At 37.8% G+C, this 24,557-nt stretch overlaps 2 protein-coding genes across 3 annotated transcripts in view; one reads left to right on the top strand and one right to left on the bottom strand.

Annotated features, from left to right (window-relative positions):
* Nucleotides 1-847: 847 nt before the first annotated feature.
* Nucleotides 848-24,255, bottom strand: LOC131955954 (protein FAM81A). Of its 2 annotated transcripts, none has more exons than XM_059320293.1 (7): nt 24,154-24,255; nt 5,428-5,673; nt 5,158-5,316; nt 4,727-4,975; nt 3,628-3,870; nt 3,353-3,463; nt 848-2,959 (listed from the first exon to the last, which is right to left on the bottom strand). In XM_059320293.1, exons 2-7 carry the CDS (start codon nt 5,632-5,634, stop codon nt 2,744-2,746), a joined length of 1,185 nt encoding a protein of 394 aa, XP_059176276.1. In that variant the 5' UTR covers nt 5,635-5,673; nt 24,154-24,255; the 3' UTR covers nt 848-2,743. The 2 variants fall into 2 exon arrangements, with proteins under 2 accessions (XP_059176276.1, XP_059176269.1); XM_059320286.1 differs by lacking the exon at nt 24,154-24,255 and adding an exon at nt 8,322-8,436.
* LOC131955948 (ras GTPase-activating-like protein IQGAP1) overlaps nt 24,249-24,557 on the top strand; it is a 58,265-nt gene continuing 57,956 nt past the window's right edge. Inside the window, exon 1 of the mRNA XM_059320273.1 lies at nt 24,249-24,322. The gene's annotated coding sequence lies outside the window, so the exon portion shown is untranslated. The remainder of the gene's footprint in view (nt 24,323-24,557) is intronic.

The raw sequence follows: 24,557 nt of genomic DNA, 5'->3' as shown, positions 1-24,557 counted from the left end.
TGTTGTGACCTAGATATGACTGAAATGGGTCAACTAGGGGAGACAACAAAGTATATTACTCATGCGTCGTAAGAACATGCCTTGATGATAAGGAAGTTTTTTTTTACCACGTAGGATATAGTTATTTAAATTATGAGTTGAATTAAGTCTTTGATAATTTCAACGATGTATTATAGTTTGGTAATTTACTAAACTCATTTGTCTTGTTTATACTACAATTACTGGGTAATTGAAATGTTTTTCTTTCTCATATTTGAATATATTACACATAATGCTTGTGCATTAGTCTACAAAGAATGTATTTTTCCATGTTTTTTGAGATATATAAAAAAAATTTTGTTGTCTGGCACATGATCCTGCCCTACCAATATTGTATTTATAAATTTTGTTACACAAAATTTTATTTGAAGGGGGGACGTGTCACAGACTGTATAATTAGCTATGTTTATATTATTGTGTTTTACATGAAGTTGCATGAATGAAGAGTACCTGGCTAGCGGAAGGACTGTCTGAGCGATCGTCATGTGTTTTTCCATGCTTTTGGGTGAGATCGCTCATGTACGTAAGGGGAGAGAATGGACCGAATAAAAGAGAGAGCGAAAGGTGAACGGGGGTTGTGTGCTAGGACTTGGGACTGGAACGATGGCAGTGAATGTAAGATGTCTCCATGACTTGGAGTCGTGATTATTATTTGTACCTATATCAGTTGATCTTCAAATATGGATGTACCACGGATTTATCTGTACATAGTGTAAATAAAGTTGTCATTTCAAGTTGCCACTGTTGCTCGTGTTCCTGTATGAAAGCTAACCCACAACAACAAAGAATACATGTTGTTACAAAAAGTAAGAATGTAAAATACAAGAATGTAAAATGTTTCTCAGTCTGCCAAACACATCCACCTCAACTCCAAATTCCATTGGTGCCATCTCCGCCAGCAAAAAATGCCACAAGCAACATTAAGTATACACTGACAGATGCCACAAGCAACATTTAGTATACACTGACAGATGCCACAAGCAACATTAAGTATACACTGACAGATGCCACAAGCTACATTAAGTATACACTGACAGATGCCACAAGTTACACCAATGGTTAAAGAAGCAAATTAAACTTCTGGTAGTGTATAATAAAAAATTAAAACTGGCAAATAAATGTAACAAGCATTTAAAATAAAGAGGGAGTGACCTCCCCTAAACTTTCTTGAATGTTCTTATATAACACTACGGGGATGGCTTCTGGGAATATAGACATGATTTTTAATTATTTAAACTTTTTAAAATAGAATAGAATCTCTATATGAAAAAAAGAACTGCGCACCAACCGATTAACAAACAATGCATGTATAATAGCGTGGAACATTAGTACTTAAAAATTAATGTGTTTTTTTGTCTGTAACAATGTATTGTGTTCACAGACACAGACACACACACACACAATAATATAGATTCTAGACAGAATTGCAAAGCCCAGTTTTTCCTACTTGATTACGAGTAAAAAACCAAAATAATATCAAAATATTGATAAATCTAGATTTAGAATTTCTCCCTGATTAAAAGAAGTCCCCTACATTCTGTATATGATGAAGTACTGAGGTGTAAAACTGTCAATATTTCATGTAATTTTTGTGCACATTACAATAGGGCTGGTAAGTAGGTCACCAACCAGTTCTATGGCTCATGCAGATTTTATTGAGCCATAGAACTGGTTGGTGACCTACTTACCAGCCCTATACAAGTAATACAAGGTAAAGAATATGGTGAGACTAATTAACTCCAGCACAAGCATGTAACAGAGGTGAGATACAAAAGGCTGATATTTTTGCTTTCATGCATAACAATTATATTTTTTCCGAGTGAACTATAAGTGTTGCTTGTAACAAAAAATTATAAGGTGAATAAAATTAAAATATTTCTATTTTGTTTGTTTCTTTATTTTTGTTTGCAAAAGTAGAGCTTGTTTAATTCTAATTAGCAAGAGCCTTCCTTTGTTTAGTTGGTTTTTTTCAATGTTTACAAAAATGTATTTTATTTACACCAACAATACTCTTCCATAAAATTCTAACTGATCCTTTTCTTTTTTGTGAAAAAAAAAATGCTTAGATTATATATGCATATTTATTGTAGTGATAATTAATGCTGATTTTATAAAAATAGATTGTTTAAATATTTGTAAGATTCATAATTTAAAACATTTTTCAGGCACATGTTGGAATTTTTAAACATGAGTAAAAATACGAGAAAAAATTTAATAGAAACAAAATATTTTAGTAGAATCAAAATATTTTAGTAGAATCAAAATATTTTAGTAGAATCAAAATATTTGAGTAGAATTAAAATATTTTAGTAGAATCAAAATATTTGAGTAGAATCAAAATATTTGAGTAGAATCATCTTTCAGAAGATACAAACAAGACAGCAGCTCTGATTATTAAAATGATCTTTCTGTGGCTATTTTTAAAATCAAATCATTTCATTGTTGCCTCTGTAAATGTGTGTAGACCTACACATGGGCATTCATCAGATCTGTATTTGAGTCTCTAAAAGTAAGAAGTTTGGTAGTTTCAAGTCACAAGCCAACAAGAAACCATCATCATTAGGACAGTGGCTGTTTCAGATTTAGTTACATTTTTTGAAATAAAATTTAAGTCCAAAAGCAAACAAGCTGAAAAAAATGTACCATTGCTTGGTGACCAACAGACTGACAAATGGAAGCTCTGAAGTCTGGTCCTGTAGGGTCCTCACACCAGGACCACCATTTTACGAATTTGTCCTATCTCTTTCCTCAACTGATCCTCCAGAAGTTTCCTCTTGCCCTCCATGACAGTCTTCATGTTGCTGATACTCTCGTGGACTGTAGAGAAACCTTCACGGCTCTCCTTCTTCAGCTTAGCTATTTCTTCTGAATGTCTCTGGACAGTTTTGTCTAGCTTGGACAGAAGCTTGCTGTCCAGAGACTAATGGAATACAACAAGACAAGGTTAAGTGACATCCTGACCAGTTGAATACAACAAGACAAGGTTAAGTGACATTCTGACCAGTTGAATACAACAAGACAAGGTTAAGTGACATTCTGACCAGTTGAATACAACAAGACAAGGTTAAGTGACATTCTGACCAGTTGAATACAACAAGACAAGGTTAAGTGACATTCTGACCAGTTGAATACAACAAGAAATGGTTAAGTGACATTCTGACCAGTTGAATACAACAAGAAAAGGTTAAGTGACATTCTGACCAGTTGAATACAACAAGACAAGGTTAAGTGACATTCATTATATCAAGTCTAAATTAAATACAGCTGAAAATTTTCAAGACACAAAAAGCAAGATATTTCTAACTGGACTTACAGACTGAGAATTATCTGTATATGAGCGGGATTCATGCAGAGTTTCTTCCAGTTTTGTAATGCGAGAGTCAGTTAAAAAATTTCCATCATCAATTTTTTTCATTATTTTATCCTAAATTGAAAAATTAGAAATAATTAAAATAAGTTGCCAATGTACTAGTATATTGTATTTATAAATTGATTTTATAAAAACATATGTACACAGTTAATTGCATTTGTCTACATAAATAGGTATGGAAACTTATAACATGAATATAACTCCAATTAAAAACCTACTATAGTAAGGTCATTATTTCCTTCAACTTTTTCAATGGTAACTAGCAGTCTTTGTTCCAGCCTCTCCCTCTCTGCTTCAAATGTGCTTTGAGTACTGGCCAGATTAGCCTTCAAATCCTCAATTAACTGGCGTGTTTTGGCATCAATCATCGACATCTGTGTGTTTGTGTCTCCTTCAAGATGTTGAATCTTCAGGCGACTCTCACCATTACTTCTTTCAATATTGCTGTTTAAGGTGACAAGCTAGCAAAAAACAAGAGTCCAAAACTAAATCTTATGACCCAAACAGACAAAATTAAAGTACTCTCGTCAGTTTTAGGATATTTAATTTAGCATGTACCTGACCCACTAAGATAATTCTGTCAGTCAGTACCTGACCCACTAAGATAATTCTGTCAGTCAGTACCTGACCCACTAAGATAATTCTGTCAGTCAGTACCTGACCCACTAAGATAATTCTGTCAGTCAGTACCTGACCCACTAAGATAATTCTGTCAGTCAGTACCTGACCCACTAAGATAATTCTGTCAGTCAGTACCTGACCCACTAAGATAATTCTGTCAGTCAGTACCTGACCCACTAAGATAATTCTGTCAGTCAGTACCTGACCCACTAAGATAATTCTGTCAGTCAGTACCTGACCCACTAAGATAATTCTGTCAGTCAGTACATGACCCACTAAGATAATTCTGTCAGTCAGTACCTGACCCACTAATATAATTCTGTCAGTCAGTACCTGACCCACTAAGATAATTCTGTCAGTCAGTACCTGACCCACTAAGATAATTCTGTCAGTCAGTACCTGACCCACTAAGATAATTCTGTCAGTCAGTACCTGACCCACTAAGATAATTCTGTCAGTCAGTACCTGACCCACTAAGATAATTCTGTCAGTCAGTACCTGACCCACTAAGATAATTCTGTCAGTCAGTACCTGACCCACTAAGATAATTCTGTCAGTCAGTACCTGACCCACTAAGATAATTCTGTCAGTCAGTACATGACCCACTAATATAATTCTGTCAGTCAGTACCTGACCCACTAAGATAATTCTGTCAGTCAGTACCTGACCCACTAAGATAATTCTGTCAGTCAGTACCTGGGCTTCTAGACCATGCATTCTGTCCATCATCCTACTTTGTATTTCCTGTTGTTGATGTGATAACTGTTTAATGGACTCAAAACAGGATCGCACATCAGCACTTAGTTTAGAGATGGAACTGTCACAGCGAACAATTCTTCCTCGCAAATCTGTCAGAGATTGGACATGGTGGACTTCTAAGTTTTTAACTGCGTTGTTGGTTGAAACATGTGCAGCATCACGAGCTTTGATGGAACTTTCCAGAGACTGAAAAAATCAGTGCCAATATTTTTGATCTGTTATATTTGCCTGGTTTGCTAAAAAATTTCTTTTTCCCTTTAATTTTTGTGTCTTAATTTAATTTTGATATGAATGAAACCAAATAAAGACAAGTTGACTTGAGTACAAGTTCTAATCAAAACAGAGGAATAGCTATAGAAAAAACTAACGGCAATATCTCCATTGAGCTTGTTAACCACAGCTGTGATAGTTCGGATGTGTTCCTGCAACAGTACTCTAGCCTGCTTTTCTTCATTCCAGGTGCCTTGGGTGTAGTTCAGACTATCAATAACATCTTCTTTAATTTTGAATGCTTTGTCTATCAGAGCCTGGAAATAACATAACGTATACTCTTTATAATTAAGACAGTTATTTTAAGACTTAAGAGATATTTTTTAAGACGTTATAGATGTCATTTATAAATGTTATCAAGGGATGACCTGTGTATTGCGCTCCTGCATAGCAAGTCTATCTTCTATGTTATCAATGCGAGAAGGGAGGTCATTTCTAACTGGTACAATCTCTGCTATTTGTCGCTGTTCAGGCACCAACTGTCTTGGGCTCCCTACTGAGATGGCATTATACTCATGAGTAGTATCATAAGGTGCTCTGTTGATCACTGGAAGATTTGTTCTACGTAGTGCCATTTATTATCAACTCTTTTTTCCACCTCAGCTACTATTGAACTATTCAAAGAACAGAATTTTGGTTAGTGTCCAAAAATTTATTTAAAAAATAAATAAAAATCATTTTAAAATTTTAATTTAATTAAACCATACCTAAGTCCAAAAAAAGGCCATTATTTTACCATTGTACTATTAATAAGTTAGGCATAATGTAATATAAATATAACTTAATTTAAACATTAGGCTGAAATGGACACCACCAAGTTGACGAGAAACCTTCCATCGTATTATTGACACTTTTTTATATTCTGACTTCATTGCAGCCGTTAAAATAATAAAAAATAAAAACTTGAGCGGAAAATAATAGGCCTACAGACATTTAATAAATTTAGAATCAATGTTATAAAAATTGCAAATTCAGACAACTTGAAAATAATTTTTTGAGTTTAAGGTTATAGGCCTATTTTTATTTATTTTCATCAAGCCTAAGTTATGATCCGATGTTTCACTATTGTAAGACAAACATTGATTGGCTGTACAGGAACTCCTTGATCAATTTCCTGACAGCCAAACAGATCATAGTTATTTGTTTACACAACTTGCAGATAAAGTTTTTAAATAAAAATATGCTATTTTAAACCACATGACCTAGTTCTGCCATTTTTGTTGGCATTTTGTATGATAAAATTAATGCTAGCCTATCTAATAGCAGGATGTCTTCATTTATGTCGCCATTTCCATGTAAAAACCAATTTGCTTTTGCCTTTTGTGTGTTTAATTACAGACAATACTAAAATGTTAAATACATCCACTCTTTTATCAGATCCAAAACAACCCAAAAGTCAGGATTTTATATTAATATATTAATTTTTAATTACACTGTGAATGAGTTATAAAATAATTAATGGCTAATGGGCCTCTCAAATAACTTCGAGGCTATTCTCGGTTGGGTCCATTAGGGTGATTAGGTCTTAGTTATCTAGACTAGGAGATCTAGTAGTAATCTAGGGTAATCACACTATATAGCATCAGTTATTATTCCGAAATGGTACAGCAGTAAAAATCAGAAACCATCAGAAATACTGTAAACCATATTTTATTTGGCGCCATATTATTTTTAATACATAATGTTTTAAAATTTGCATAGATTGATTTTGGTTGCATTTTAAATACTGTTTTGCTAATTATTGTTGCTAATTTTCTGTCAATCAAACAAAAAAATTAAGTGAAAACATTAATTTAATGCACTTGACTTCATATATATATTTCAATGGTCAAATAAACTATGGTTTACAGTAACGAATATTAACAAAACTCAACAAAAATTACCAGATAATTTCCTATGCCATATTGTGAGATTACCTAATCTAGACTAATGGACCCGAGCAAGAAAACTCTCAAAGGTATTGGAGAGGCCTATTTATTTAATGTATATTTTATTACATATTTTAAAAAATCATGCACAGTGTAGTTACAATTTATATGGTTATAAAATCCAGTCTGTTTGGTTTTCTTCAGACTTTACTAAAGATTGGATGTATTTGATGTTTTTAATAATGGCAGAACTAGGTCATGTGGTTTAAATTTGCATTGTTATTTAAAAACTTTATCTGTAAAGTTTTGTAAACAAACAACTATGATGTGGGGCTGTCAGAAATCGATCATGGGGTTCCTGTACAGAAAATCAATGTGTTTTCTTTACGAAAGTGAAACATACACCCGGTGACAATACACATCACTGGGTTATAACTTAGGAGGCATGATGAAAAATGAAAATAAATAGAAATGTACATTTAATGTAGCCTTAAAATTAAACTCAACAAATTATTTTAAAGTTCTCTGGATTTCCAGCTTTAATATTAATATATAACATTGATTCTAAAAATATTAAATTCTGAATTATTTTTAGGCTTAGGCCTAAGTTTTTAGTTTTTATTATTTTTACGGTTGCTTTGATTTTGATGGAAGGATTCTCGTCAACTCGGTTAATTAATAATTAATAGGGCCGACATATTACATAACTTGGTAATCTATCGTTTTGGGTACGTAAAATCGCCCGCGGCTATTAATGTACGAAAACGTTACCTCATTGTCAAGGCTGTAATAGAAGTATATTGTGATATGTTTGTGTCAAATATTATAGATAAATGATTAATAAACCTAAATCAATGGCTAAATATATCAATATAGGCCAGAAATTAACTTTAAACAGCAGTGTCTGCAAGCAAGATTTGCTATATAAACAGCAGCCATTTGTAAAATAGAGTGACTTCCGCCTGAATCTCGCGCTATAAGTCTATAAAAATAAAACTTTAACAAGATGGCTGCTATAGTAAATAAGCATGGTTGCATCTGTTGGAAACATCGCTGGTCTTCATTTATTACTGAAAAGTTTTAATTCAATTGTTTAAAAACAGGTACATATGAAACAAGGAAACATTTTTGTATTTTTCAAAACATAAATCCTCCTCAAAATGTGAAATAATTATTAAAATGTAAAGACTAGTAAAGAGTCACCTGTTTTTCACATTACTACTCGCGGGCGATTTTACGTACCTAAAACGATAGATTACCCAATCAATACCCATCATAACTTATTAATTTATATTTTATTATTAAATAAAACTAGATCTATAATAATCTGGAATTCAAGATCTAGTAAGTCTAGTGGTGTTAGAAAAAAGCAGCCAATAAAAGAAATAAATTACCTAAAGAAAAATTAGTGGATATTACTTTTAAGCTTAAAAGAATGACTATTTTGAATAAATCTATATTTTTTAAAATGCTGGTTATGTGTTGCTAGTTCACCGTATCCGCCATTTGTAAACAATATTAGTCTAACACACATAATTCCGGAAAGATTATACTAAGTAACGAAAACTCAATTTATAAAAAAGTATGTGTAGTTGAGAATTATTAAATAAATAATATTGTACAAAAATATGCTACTTGTTAAAATGACGGGATGGGAAAGTTATGCAATATAATGATTGAATAAAAATTAGGTGTCATTGATAAACGACGTGGGGGAGTGATACAGTGGGACAACACACTTTTGCATTTTTAAATGTTAGAAACTGAATTTTAGCCGTTATTTCGCGTTTATATAGGCCTAATATATAAGAAGAATATAAGAATAGTATAGTTTAATGCAAATTAATTGATACTTAATGTTGACCTAGTTTGTTGACACCCCCCCCCCCCCCCCACACCAAAAATAGCAAAGTGTCCGCACCTCCTTGTAACTCTACTGGTCGGATAACGACGATAAATCGTTTCTCTTTTGTGTATCTTAAGTTAGCACCCTAGCTTACGTGTGAAAAAAAGAGTCCCTGGTCTTTTGCTAAAATTCACTAAATAATCTTAGATTAAAAGTTCCGATCTAATCCTAAATTCGAATAATTATATCAAAGAAACTACAGGCAGTTTAGTTTAATAAGCGACTAATCGGAAAAAAGCTTCTGCCTCCACCCTCTAGGCTGGTCGGCAGAAGATACGAAATTGACAAAACTAACTACACAATGTGGTCGAGCGGTTGCGTTTCGGAAAGATCGTAAGGTGGTTGAGGGTTCAATATCAAGTTCAATAGTATAGTATAGTTATACATTGTATATCTAGTAAAAAAGATCTGGTTTGAAATCAAAGAATAAAATACTTTTATTTAAAAAAAACTATTAAATAGCCTTTTTAAATCAGCTACTAAAGTTTGTAACGTGTTGATCCCTGTCCCATCAAGACAACACATAAGCCAAACCAACGAACATGGATGACAAGAAAAACCAGGTCACTGTGCGCTGTTTTGTAAATATGCGCCAATCCCGTCGAGCATGTATGCGATCTGTAAAAGTCATCCACAAAAAAGTGATGCAAGATGTTAAAGGGTTTCATTAACACGTTACCAATCGTGTATTTTTAGACGTTTGTCCTTGTTTTCTAAAACTTCGTTATACAAATGTGAACAATCCCGGCGCTATATTTCTTACATCTTAGTTGTTGTTGAGGCTCGGTTTCACCCACACTACAGCCCAGACACCGCAGGCCGCGTGCTGTAGTATAAAGCTTTGGATATACGTGAATCACTCACCGCAATAGTGAGGTAGAACCAGGGGCGGAACTACAGTGCCGCCAGACCCCGCAATGCGGGGGGGCCCACACCATTTAGGGGCCCATAGCCGACCATAATAAATTTTTTATAGTTAAAGAAATAATTTTCTTGCATTTTTTACTTGACGGTAAAAGCTTTTGTATATAACAAACAGATCTACTACAGTAGTGATGTTATACAGTAGTTAACACATGCTGTTGCGTAACAAAAAAAATATTCCTGAGCTGTAGTGTGAAAGATAGGCAATCGATCAAACCACTTCCATGACTTATTTCCCTTTTTTAGAAAGTCAAATATGTGTGTTTTTTAAGAAACTTTAAATAGATTTGCACTAAACAAATTAAAAAGCAATTACTTCTCTTAATTATTATTTAAAAAAAACATAATAAAGAATGACATTGAATAAAAAGAAAATGTATTAAAAACTAATAATATAAATACAAAAAAAACTTTAAAATAAACATAAGGTGAGAAACCATTACACATACAAAGCTTTCGTGCTTCATATTCTTTTGAATGCAAATTAACAAAAACATTATGTCAGACATTAAAATAGAGAATTTCAAACCAGACTATAGCACTCACACAAATGATATGTGTTGATGTATCATGTTTTAATTGAAAATATAAACTAAGAATTTTTTATATTTTCAAATTTCGAACAAGCTAGTATTGAGTATTCTATGTTCGTATTTTCCAATATTGTTTATATATATATATATATATATATATATATATATATATATATATATATATATATATATATATATATATATATGTAACTAGGGTAGGCCTAGCTACTAGTTACAAATCTGATGCAAACTGATAACGAACGATAAGCCGAGACGCAGTATTACAGTCTGATGCAACTGATGGCAGGTGGCTTATTGGATCGGACTGATAACAATCTCAAAGCCAACGCGTGCTATTTTGGGAAACGGTACGAGGGGATTCAGACGGCCTGTCAACTTTGATTGATAGGATGCAGATGTTTATTAAACGGACTGTACGTTAGAACTGCGCAACTAGTAGTCGGAGACATCGAGTACAAGTATCGATTACGGAGGAATACAAGTACGAAGACGAGTACGAATACAAGGGATAAATAGGAGGGGACGACTGAACTCGCTCTCTTCCCCTTTCGATCGCTCGCTCTCTTCATCGCTCGCTTTAGATCAGTCAGTCTGTGTGACATATCAAGTTGGTTATATTGTGTTAAGAAGGACAATAGACATGTGGATTCAGTTATATGAAGCCTAGTGAGGACTGTTAGGGGTCAGTTGATTCAGACTATTATTGTGAAGCATTCCTGTTGATTCATTGTGTTATATTGAAGCATTTCTTGATTCATGTAATAAAAGGATCAATAGCGAACCTGCATCTTCGAGTCTTTCTACTGTAGTCGATGTTGTGTAGCATGAGTGGTTAAACTCGTTACATTTGGCACTACAGGCAAATAGTCTCGTAACATGTGGCGTTGCGAGCAGGGTAACTGTTCGCTCGTTACAATTGGCGTCGTCGGACAGGATGAATTCAACTAGACTTGCCGCTTTAGGCACCCATAGTCAACCTTGTGCATAACTGTGTTTAGTGTGTGTGTGAATTCGGACATTCAGGAACTGTGAAAAGTGAGGAACGAGGAAAATTTTTTCATACACACACGGTAAGAAAGAACTCTTTTGTTTTACTTACGGAATAAAATGTCTACTCTGGACGAGAAGCAGACCCATATAGTGGTCCTACCCAGAGAGTCCCACATTAACAAATTTTACGGGGACGGTGATCCAACTTTAACCAACAGGTTCAGTGAAAAGGTCAAAGCGGCCTGGGCCTCGAGAGGCATGTCACCAGAGGAAAGATTAAGACTGCTGATGGGCAGTATAGGAGAGACGGTTAGGGCAGAGGTCAAATGCCATGATAAAACCATCCAATCAGATCCGGATAAGGTGCTGGATCTGATTATGGAGACCTTTGGGGAGAGACGGTCGGGATCGCAACTGCTGGCAGGGTTCGTAGGCTTAAGGCAGAGAATGGCGGAGAGTGTGATGGAGTACTCACACCGGATGAACAGGGCCTTTGATTCGGTAAAGGTAAAAACACCTGACATTGATGTGCGCCTACTGAGGGACCATTTCATCGAGGGGCTAGCAACCCCGATCCTAAGAAGAGAGTTGAAAGAGGAGGTCCACAAAGACCCGCAGTTGACCTTCCTTCAGGTCAGGAACTCAGCGATCCGCAGGTCCGAGGATGAGGACCAATCGAACTGTTCGGTGGACAAAGTCTCTGTGCCTGAACAGAGACAATCCCCACCCACAGGGGCCGACACGATGGAGACCATGATGGCTCAACTGTTGGCCCACCTAGATAAGGTTGACCAACGTTTGGAGAGGTTAGAAAGCAGGTCAACAGCTGAGAATCAGGAAAAGAACGGGACAAAACAGAGACGGGTTGGACGGCCGCGTCCTGCCAAGCCATCACTCCAATGGACGGCCGACGGTCGACCAATTTGCTTGTCCTGTTCACAACCCGGACACATGGCACGGTACTGCCAGGGAAACGGTCGTCCTCTGTAAGGCAGGGTCAGGCTACAGAGGGGCGAGGTTATGGCCCAAGAAACAAAATGATGGGAGTCTGTCCCGAAATGGTGATTACGATTGGGGACATCGCGGTGAAGGCAATTGTGGATACAGGCTCCCAGGTGACGACAATCACGGAAAATTTTTACACCAAATGGATGAAAGGAAAAGACCATAGGTTGAGGTCTGACACATGCATGCGCCTAACGGCAGCTAATGGACTAACCATTCCATACTGTGGTTATTTTCTGGCAGATGTCGTGGTGTCGGGACATAGGGTGAAGCAGGTTGGGGTGTTCGTTACGAAACACAACCTAGAGACAAATGTGTCAAATATACCTTGCCTATTGGGCATGAATATTCTTGGCCAGTTGCCAGAATTTCTTACAAATATTGTCGGATCGACCACACCAGGTCGGGGATCCAAGTTGGCCAGGTTTGCCAAGACCAGAGGAAGGACAGCAGTCCCGGCAAACACGGTCAAGGCAATCACATTACAAATTGGTGATAGAAGCGTGAATGGTGATGTGATGATAGAACCATGTGGCGCCGCACTGAGGGCAGGCGTCGTGTTACTGCGGACATACACATCAGCGGAAAACGGACTAGTTCAAGGGTTGGTAGCTAATGTTTTGGATGAGGAAATTTTTATACCGCCTAATACTCTGGTAGGAGTACCACAGAACGTCGAGGTACTAAGGTCGGCACAGTGCATCGAACTGAGCAATACCAGCAGTAATGAAGTAACAATTAGGTCGGTCAATGTGACGGCCGAGGTGAAGAAAGAGGATGGCCGATCATATACATTCCCGGAAACTGAGGACCCAAAACTAAATGAATTGCTGAATAAATACAGTGATATATTTGCCTCGTATGAGGGTGATTTGGGGTACACGGAAGTAATCAAACACCAGATACCCTTACTACAAGACAAGCCGGTGGCGCAACCCTACCGAAGATTACCGCCAAGTCACTACTCGGCGGTGAAAGCACACCTGAATGATCTACTAAAAAAGGGAATTATTACAACCAGTACAAGCCCGTATGCGGCACCGATAGTAGTGGTAAAAAAGAAGTCAGGGGAGATAAGACTGTGTTGTGATTACCGGAAATTGAACAATATCACAAGAAGGGATGCATTCCCCTTGCCTCGTATTGATGAATGTCTTGATGCGTTGGGGGGAGCAAGATTTTTTTCTACCTTGGATTTGGCTAGTGGCTACCACCAAGTGGCCATGCACCCCAACGATCAACATAAAACTGCATTTATTTCTCCACTGGGACTGTACGAGTGGACCCGTATGCCGTTTGGTTTGACTAATGCACCTGCTACATTCCAGCGAGTAATGCAGAGTGCTATGAGTGACTTTCTATTTCAAATAATGTTGGTGTACTTGGATGATATTCTAGTTTACTCAAAAACTTGGGAGGACCATCTAAAAAGATTAGAACAAGTGTTTCTCCGTCTTAGGGAGATAGGAGTAAAGCTGAACCCAGACAAATGCTGCTTTGGTCTGAAATCGGTACATTTTTTGGGTTATGTGATTTCGTCGGATGGCATCGCCACTGACCCAGATAAAATTGCAGCTGTTAAAGAATGGAAACAACCAACAACTACGGTAGAGGTCAGGTCATTCTTGGGTTTTGCTTCCTATTATAGAAAATTTGTGCCTGGTTTTGCAAAAATTGCCGCACCATTGCATGACTTGGTAAACAAAATGACAAAGAAACACAGTAAGGAGAAAAAGAAAGGCAAAACACACCGGATAGGTGAATTATGGACTGATGATTGCCTGAACTCGTTTAAGCTCTTGAAAAAGGCTTTGACAGAGGCGCCGATATTGGGATACGCGGACTTTGACAAACCATTTCGGTTAGAAATCGACGCCAGCTCTAAAGGTCTGGGAGCTGTGCTATCACAACAACAAAAGCAAGGCTTCAGGGTTATTGCGTATGCCAGTCGAGCTCTGAAGGGATCAGAGAAGAACATGACAAATTACAGCGCCATGAAACTAGAACTTTTGACATTAAAATGGGCTGTGACTGAAAAATTCAGGGACTATCTATTAGGTGCTAAATGTGTGGTATACACTGACAATAACCCCTTGAGTCACCTAAAGACAGCAAAGTTGGGATCCATCGAACAGCGATGGGCAGCAGAATTGGCACTCTTTGACCTAGAGATAAAATATCGCCCGGGGCGGTCCAATGGCAATGCGGACGCCTTATCAAGGAATCCTTACGAGAGACCGGGTGATGAGGAAGAAACGCTGACAGGAATATGTGAGGTCAGAGCGTCAACAGATATCCCTCATGGGGTGCAGGTGATGCAAAACGGGCAGACCGGGGTGGAGCACATATCCACAGAGCCCGGACATATGGACAGTAGTGATTTTAATTGCCTTAATCACAAAAAGATAAGAGATGCCCAGAGAACGGATAGTGGCTTACAACCGCTATTGAAGTACGTCCAGGAACAAAAATTCCCAGGAAGAAGGGAAAGAGAACAATTTGGTCGAGAAACAAAGAAAATACTGAGTCAGTGGGACCGTCTCAGTATACAGGATGGTGTTCTCATGCGGAGAATTCATGACCAAATTGATGGGACAATACACCAGGTGGTGGTGCCTGGACAATTACGAGAAGAAGTGCTAAGGTTGGCACATGACAGGGCAGGACACCAGGGGCAGGACAGGACGCACAAAATATTACGACGGAGGTGTTACTGGCCCAATATGGAAATGGAGGTCAAACGCCATTGTGAGGCTTGTGTGAGGTGTCAGCATGCGAAAATGCCAGTTGTCAAAATGAGACAGCCATCGGGACACCTATTAGCGACAAAACCACTAGAGATTGTGGCTATGGACTTTACGTCGTTGGAGCAATCATCGGATGGGACGGAACATGTGTTGGTAATGACTGATGTTTTCACCAAATGGACTGTGGCGGTGCCCACACGAGATCAGACTGCCAAAACAGTGGCGAAGGTCTTAATAGAACATTGGTTCATCAAATATGGCATACCAAGACAATTACACTCTGACCAAGGAAGGGCTTTCGAGTCAGAAGTAATTAACCAACTGTGCAGCCACTACGGGATCAACAAATCTAGAACAACCACATTTAATCCGAAAGGAAACGGACAGTGTGAACGGTTCAACCGCAGCATGCATGATTTGCTGCGTACGCTAGAACCTGAACAGAAAAAACGTTGGCCTGATTTTCTCCCAGAGTTGGTATATCTATACAACTGCACACCCCATGCCACAACCGGCTTTGCGCCACACATGTTGCTGTTCGGACGGGAGGCTCGACTCCCTCTTGATTTGTTCCTAGGAAAAAGGGAGAGTATGACTGGCTCATACACCGCACTGGAATATGTGAATGAACATATGAGAAGAATTAGAGAAATGTACAGGGTAGTACAGGAAAGACTAGAACATGAAGCACGGCGAAGGGAACCGCCGGTACAGACAAAGGACCCGCCACTCAAACTGAATGACAGGGTATTACTGCGTAGCCACCCGTTAGGCAGAAACAAAATCCACGATCTCTGGGGACAGGAGATATGGCAAGTCGTGGAGATGCCTAAAGTAGCAGGTGGCCCCTTTAAGATAAGACCCATCGATCACGCCAAACCGGATCGGTGGGCGAATATTGCTCAATTAAAGAAATATTGGAATAGGCAAGAAGAGCAGTTACACACAAGGAAATCCAAGACAATTAGGGAACCGGAAGTTACAACGGAAATTCACATACCCATCCCGGAACCATATCACCATCAACAGAACAACCGCGATACACAAGTGGAGGATAACGGCAACAAAGAGGATCCCGTTCCTTCCAGAAGCAGAGAGACAGTAGACCATCAGATAAGTGGTCCGCGGAGAAGTTTGAGGAACAGAAGGAAGACGAAATTTTTTGTCAGCAACCATCAAGTCTTTCATGGTCGCGCTGGTATGAGAACAGACGGTTCAAAAAGCTATAAAAGTAAACTGGTGAAGGCACCAAACGAAAAGGGTGGATGTGAATTCTAGAACTGTTTTGTGTCTCAGGAAGATGATGTAGACACAGTTGATATGTGAAATAGGTATAACTGTCAATCGTATACGAATGGGACGACGTGGACAGTGAGTGGAACAATAAAAATTTTTTTACGATTGTGCGATTGACTTTGGAGGAGTGCACCTGCCAGGCGTTGTTTGTGGTTGAAAACACACAAAAAAAGGCAGGGGTGGATGTAACTAGGGTAGGCCTAGCTACTAGTTACAAATCTGATGCAAACTGATAACGAACGATAAGCCGAGACGCACTATACAGTCTGATGCAACTGATGGCAGGTGGCTTATTGGATCGGACTGATAACAATCTCAAAGCCAACGCGTGCTATTTTGGGAAACGGTACGAGGGGATTCAGACGGCCTGTCAACTTTGATTGATAGGATGCAGATGTTTATTAAACGGACTGTACGTTAGAACTGCGCAACTAGTAGTCGGAGACATCGAGTACAAGTATCGATTACGGAGGAATACAAGTACGAAGACGAGCACGAATACAAGGGATAAATAGGAGGGGACGACTGAACTCGCTCTCTTCCCTTTTCGATCGCTCGCTCTCTTCATCGCTCGCTTTAGATCAGTCAGTCTGTGTGACATATCAAGTTGGTTATATTGTGTTAAGAAGGACAATAGACATGTGGATTCAGTTATATGAAGCCTAGTGAGGACTGTTAGGGGTCAGTTGATTCAGACTATTATTGTGAAGCATTCCTGTTGATTCATTGTGTTATATTGAAGCATTTCTTGATTCATGTAATAAAAGGATCAATAGCGAACCTGCATCTTCGAGTCTTTCTACTGTAGTCGATGTTGTGTAGCATGAGTGGTTAAACTCGTTACATTTGGCACTACAGGCAAATAGTCTCGTAACATGTGGCGTTGCGAGCAGGGTAACTGTTCGCTCGTTACATATATATATATATATATATATATATATATATATATATATATATATATATATATATTAAAATAACTATGGGGCCCAACAAAATTTTTTGCGGGGTGGCCCAATTTTTCTAGTTCCGCCACTGGGTAGAACTACTGTTAAGGCGATCTCCAAGGTGTCAGGGAAGTCGCAAGGCGCTATGTCACTACCCCTAGTTCGATATAGTCAACAAATGTAATGGCCCACCGTGTCTCTAGTGTAGCGTGTTCTCTATAACTAAAGTAGGCGTCATAATATTAATAGTACTCATGTGGGAGCCCGGGGCGCTCCGGGTGATCCCCAGAGTTTCTTCCAGGTATCTCTTCGGCGGGGGGGGGGCGGCTTCCCCCCCCCCCCAAGAAAGTCTACCGCCCCCCCCCCCCGAACGAAATGAAATGTATATAGTAAACATACACTTTTACCAGTGTCCGCCCCCCCCCGAAAAATGTTGACCGCCCCCCCCCCCGAAAATATCAAGCCCCCCCCCCCCCCCCTCCCGGAGAAAAAAGTCTGGAAGAAACACTGGTGATCACTCCGCCGGACAATGTCTCTGTGTCGACTTAGTAATTGATTTCAATAGCCCACAGGGGCGGAACTACAGTGCCGCCAGACCCCGCAATGTGGGGGGGGGGGCACGCCATTTTTGGGGCTCACTGCCGACCATAAAAAAAATTATAGTAAAAAAAAAAAAATCTTGCATTTTTTACTTATGGTTGTTTTGTAAAAAAAGATTACGGGTAGCTGCGGTTGGATTATCTGTATTCTATAGACACCAACCCAAGCTCTTGTATATACTTTTTCCCTTTGTTTTTAAACCACTGTGAAAGCCGAGTCCTCTTTCTCCTACAATCAAGCTTATCAAAGATAAACAAACGTTCAAACCACTTCCGTGACTTATTTCCCTTTTCTAAATAGTCAAATATGTGTGCTCATAAGCTCCTTTTAATAGATTCGTACTAAACAAATTAAAAAGCAATTACTTCTCTTAACTATTATTTTTTTATAAAGTACTTACTAAAGAATGACATTATATACTGACATTATATAAAAAGGAAATATATTTAAAATTAATAATATAAATACAAAAAAATCATTAAAATAAACATAACACGAGACACTATTACTTATATAAAGCTTTCATGTTTTATATTCTATGGTCTAATAGCACAGATAGAATATAACATGATGTTGTAATTTGTTTTAATTGTAATAAACATTTTTTTTTTCAAAACACGAACAGGCCAGTAATGAGTTTCCTATGTACGTATTTGTGTGTTTGTATATATATATATATATATATATATATATATATATATATATATATATATATATATATATATATATATATATATATATATATATATATATATATATATATATATATATATATATATATATAGGCCTACTAGCTGCATACCCGTGCTCCGCCACGGTAAAACTTTTTTTAAATATACCAACTTAGGAACAGAACAACACAAAACTACAAAACACAAACCCAAAAGTAAAAACAAACCCATAAGAAAACACAAATCCAAAAGAAAACAAAGAAAACATAAACACAATGCAAATACAAACGAAAACACAAACGCAACACATTAACACAAAAGAAAAAAAACAAACGCAAATAAAAATACAAATGAAAATATAAACACAACACTCATAACTTAAACACAACTTAAATACAAAAATAAACGCATAGTGCTCATAGTCTAGCCCGTAGCGCCAAATCGCACCCTGCCCGAGCACCGGCGGACGCGCCTGATTCAGTGAACGACTATAAAACCCCCAGCTTGTACGCAAACCGAAAGATGGAATAATAATTAGTAAACAGTACATTCAGTGTATACAATAAATAATAGGCAGTATTTAAAATATCCGTGTTTTACCTACCATATTGCACTTTATCAATTCACGCTTTTTTTACTTTCTCGTATATACGAAGTATAGAGAAAGTCTTGTAATCGTGCAAAAAAAAAAAATCGAGATTTTTGCAAATCTCGACGTTTTACATCTCACTGATACGGAAAAACATAATTTTGCAATCTTGTCCGTATGTCTGTGTGTCTGTGTGTGTGTGTGTCCGTGTGTAAACACGATAACTTGAGTACCGTTACAGCTAGGTTGATGAAATTTCATATACAAGTATTTTATCAAAATCGTAGATCCGTATCAACTTTTGAGCGATTTCGGATAACCGGAAGTGGTACTTTTTCTACTTTGAATTTTTCAAAAGCCTATAACTTGAGTACTATTTCAGGTAGATAAATGAAATTTCACATGTAAGTAAAAGATCTAATTCTCTACCTTCTGTCAAATTTTGAGAATTTTTCGTTGACCGGAAGTACTTATTTACGCTACTTCCGATTTCTCAAAAAACTAATGTAAATTTTAAAAGTACTAATAATATTGCGCACTATTATGCGCTTTTTTATTCGCGTTCACTTGGTGTGCAATTAATTTGTCTACGAGATTTTATTCTATTTTTAAAACTTCAAGTATTTTAAATGGATTAAAAATCATGTCTATAGCCCGAGTTCCCATCCCCTGTTATTTTATATAAGAATATTCGAGAAAGTTTAGGGGAGATCACTCCCTGTTTATTTTCAGTATGTTAAATTTTAAAAATTTACAATAGAGTTTCATAACTAAAACCATTGCGCACCCAATGAACGTGATGACGCGTCTATAATAGTGCGCAATAGTTGAATAAAAATTATAAGTAGTAAACAGTACGTTCAGTGAATAAAATAAATAAAAGATTGCCTTTTATCAATCCATGCTAATTATAATTTTCTAACAATAATTTCCTCTTACACATCCGCATAATTTGCATTCACATTTTGCTAGTTATATTATTGCAACACTAATTCCTTCTAGGACGTCCGTAGATTTGCATTCACATTTTTTATTAGCATGAGTTTAATTTATTTTTAATTTACCTCTTGTCAAAATTAGAAAAAAAGAGTTAAATTAAATTGATTTTTCTACCCTACAGTTATTATTATATTAAAATGTATCCACTTTTTCTAGGAATATAAACGAAAATAATATTTGACATTGATCCTTTTAATATGTTTTAGCAATGTGCGTGTATTTAATATTTTCTTTACGTTATGCAAAAGAGTAAAAACAGTGGCAACTATAAAATAACTGTATGTCGTTATATAAACAAACCCTACTCTATTACTTATGATAAGACACTGCGATGCTTTGAAAAGCACTGCATGGTGCGAAGGACTGTCACGCTACTTGGCCGCTTATATTATAGACTAGCTGCATACCCGTGCTCCATAAATCTTTTTTTAAAAGTACCAACTTGGGAACAGAACAAAACAAAAAAAACACAACCACAGCCACAACTACAACACAACCACAACATAGCCACAACACAACCACAACACAACCACAACAAATCCACAACATTAGAATCACCACCGAACAACACGCTTTCCTAGGCGCCTGCGCCCAAATAGAGCCTTTCCAGCATAAAAAAACAAACAAAAACACAACCGCAACACAACCACAATACAGCCACAACACAACCACAACACAACCACGACCACAACACAGCCACAACACAACTCTATCATTTATAATAAGACACTGCAATGCAATGTAAAGCACTGCATGGTGCGATGTTTACTTTTATTATTCCAAAATCAAGCCTATGACAGAAGGAAGGAAGGACTGACACACTATTTGGTCGCTTATATTATAGATAGGCCTCCTTTCCCCCAATGTGAAACACAGCTCACCAGACCATTTGGGGGTGGGGGTGGTCGGGAAATGCCTAGAGAGGAAGAGAGGGGCCTTGGTGTTTTCTAGGGGTGCCCTGTCAAAACGGCCCGGGACAAATCGGCCCCGTCAAAACGGCCCCGTTAATTTGAAAAATCGACCCCCGACAAAACGACCCAGTCAAAATAGCCCCGTCAAAAGGGCCCCGTCAAAAGGGCCCCGACTTATTGGCTCCCGTCAAATGGGCTCCCGTCATATTGACTTGCGACATATAGGCTCCCGACAAATGGGCTCCCGATATTTAGGCTTTTTGTGACGACGTGTGACGGAGGGGAGGGGGGAAGTAAAAAATCGTCCAAAAAAGCGTGACTTCATTTATCGATGATCCCTAGACTCTATTAATATTTAAAGTTCCAAATTGACTAACTATAATATATCTAGATCTAATTCTACCAATTTTTTTTACTGACCTAAAAGTATTTCTTAAAAAAAAATTCATAAAAAACGTTTTAATAACAAGCTTTTATGTAATGATGCACTAAAAAGTAGAAAATAAATTATAGACTACTATTTAAATAACTATAAAGAAAAGCGTGGGTCACTTTAGTATCTATTGGATACCTTTACTAATGTTAAGGAAGACACCCACGCTTTTCTTTATAGTTATTTAAATAGTAGTCTATAATTTATTTTCTACTTTTTAGTGCATCATTACATAAAAGCTTGTTATTAAAACGTTTTTTATGAATTTTTTTTTCAGTACTTTACATGTTTTATTTACAATAGAGTTACATGACTAAAAACCATTGCGCGCCTACTGAACATCACGTTCAGTAGGCGCGCAATGGTTTTTGAACGCAGCCATTACGTGATGGCGCAGCTATTGAAGGTGATGACGCGTGTGGTGTGGTTGGCTAGACATGCCTACTAATTCGGTCCAAATTTTTATTAATTCATAAAAAATTAATTAGGCATCCAATTAAGTCAAATTTAGTTTCAGATTGCATTGTCTTCATGTCTTGACCCACGTGCCAACTGTGAATTGTATCGGTCAAGTAGAACTGTCCGAATTTTCACTCCTGCGTTTCCGTCTAGACAGACAGACAGACTGTCGAGGAAGTGAGTTAAATAAAAGCTTGTAATATTGACTTTTCCTTTGGTTTTGCTGGGCAAAACTAACTATATAATCCATTACATTAGTAAAGGTGTTTATTAAAGTATAGAGTAGTACATAAATGACGTCACATACCTATTGGAATGGGGAGGGGTCGGATTTTTTGCGATGGTGTGTGACTAGCTGGGGGTGGGGCACAGAAACGTGTTGTTTTATTTTAACCGATAATCTTTCTGTTATTTTGCTGTTTAGCACTTTTTGTAAACTGTAATACACATTAATCAGCTCAGAGAAAGTTGACCCAGGTCAATTTATATTTGAGAAAGAAAGTTGGTCACAGAGTTTATTTCAGGCATCCCTTGGGGGGGGGGGGGGGGGTCGAAGCTCATCTAACGTGAATTAGAAAGAAAGGGCAAACATAATATCGTGGTGTAAGGCTGCAGAGCAGTGGTGGAACTAGAAAAAAGCCCCCCCCCCCCCCCGAAGAATCTTTATGAATAAGGAAAACAAGGGTCGCTCTAATATTTTTTAATCTACTCGAGTTCTTATGGAAACATGTTTTTTTATCTGGCACACGAATAAATCAGAGGTTTTCCAACACGCGAGCTGGCCCCATTCAGTTTTCCAAGTGAGAAGCACGGACTCTCTAAATCTAGTTCAACACACCAAACTGACGCCAATGTTTATGAGGTTTTTATCAAAACGTTACCAATCGCGTATTTTTAGACGTGTGCCCTGTTTTCCAGAAGTTTAATTCAATGTGAACAATGTCGGCAGTTCATTTCTTGGATCTTAGTTGTTGGGGCGCGGCTTTGTCCACACTATATATACCAACGAGACACACCAAATCCCTCGGCGACGGCCCAGGCGCAACTAGTGCTGTCTAGTGTCTTACAAAATGTGCTGAAGTGGTGAATGTACGGTTAGAAAGTAGTTCATAAACGATAAAATTTATCTACTCAATACTTGCGAGGCTAAGAAAGAGGGGTGGGGTGGGGGGTCGGCTTGAAAAAAAACTAGAAAGAGACAACAAAGCGCTTATATTTGTCAGCATTCCAGAAGGGGCGGACACAGGTAAAAGTATATATTTTCTATATAAATTACATTTCGTTCGATTGGGGGGGGGGGGGGGGCGATAGACTTTCTTCAAAGAGATGCCTGTAAGAAACAGAGGCGTAGCGACCCCTCCCGGCGCCCGGGGACAAACTTTCGATTTGCGCCCCCCCCCTCGAACTTTTCATTTGCACCCCCCCTCTCAAACTTTCGATTTGCACACCCCCCTCGAAACTTTTCATTTGCACCCCCCCCCCCCTCAAACTTTCGATTTGCACCCCCCCTCGAACTTTTTTCATTTGCACCCCCCCTCAAACTTTCAATTTGGCGCCCCCCTAAGGTCGGCGCCCGGGGACATATGTCCCCCCCCCCCCGCCCCCCCCCCCCGCCCCTCGCTACGCCTCTGGTAAGAAACTCTGTAGCCTGCTACTCTTTATCAGAAATTACTCAGGTTTAAATGGTCGAGTTATAAGTCTAATTATTCTAAAGATTAAAATAAATACTAGACTACTATTAATCAGTGTTTCTTCCAGACTTTTTTCCCCGGGGGGGGGGCACTTGAAATCTTCGGGGGGGGGGGCGGTAAACTTTCTTCGGGGGGGGGGCGGACACTGTTAAAAGTATATATTTTCTATATAAATTTTGTAAATTTCATTTCGTTCGGGGGGGGGGGGGGCGGTAAAAAAATTTCGGGGGGGCTAAGCCCCCCCCCCCCCCCGAAGAGATGCCTGGAAGAAACTCTGCTATTAATAATAGATCTAATCTAATCAAACCAAGTCTCTAGTTTTAATTTTGTTAAAATTTAATTTAATTTATTATATTTTATATATTATATAGATCTAGATCTAGATCTAAATCTAGATTTACGATCAGTTATTTTTTCTTTCAAGGCCTTTCACTTCACAATTAAACCTTCTATTTTAGACCTAGATCTAGATCTAGATCTATACTATAATAAGTAAGTATGATTTACTTCTGTTTGGTTAACTATGTCTAGTTCAAAATTAATATTATTGGGCTTAAAGCACTTGTATATTTCCGTGATTGTGCGAAGCTGTGTTTACTAGAATCTATCCCATAATCCAATACTGAGTGGCACAAATTTCGAGTAGAATTATTTAAAGTGAGTTGGCGGAAAGCAGGTTGGTGGTTTATTTAGACAGAACGAACGATACGCGGCTTTAGTTGCGGGTTTGACATCAGCATAGCATGAATATCAATTATTATCAATGGATAATGGGGGGGAAATCGGTTTAGAATTTAGTATGTATTTATAGATGTAGATCTAGATTCTAGGTCTATTCTGTTTCCTGGATATGACAAAATAATAAATATTATTATTAGCCTACTCTACTTAATGTAGATTGTAGATTGACT

The sequence above is a fragment of the Physella acuta genome, unplaced genomic scaffold (genome assembly GCF_028476545.2).
Source record: "Physella acuta isolate Inbredline_101_S28 unplaced genomic scaffold, ASM2847654v3 ptg000079l, whole genome shotgun sequence".
NCBI classification, from domain to species: Eukaryota; Metazoa; Mollusca; class Gastropoda; family Physidae; genus Physella; species Physella acuta.
The sequence above is the reverse complement of the archived record's forward strand: the minus strand, read 5'-3'. Positions and strand labels throughout refer to the sequence as shown.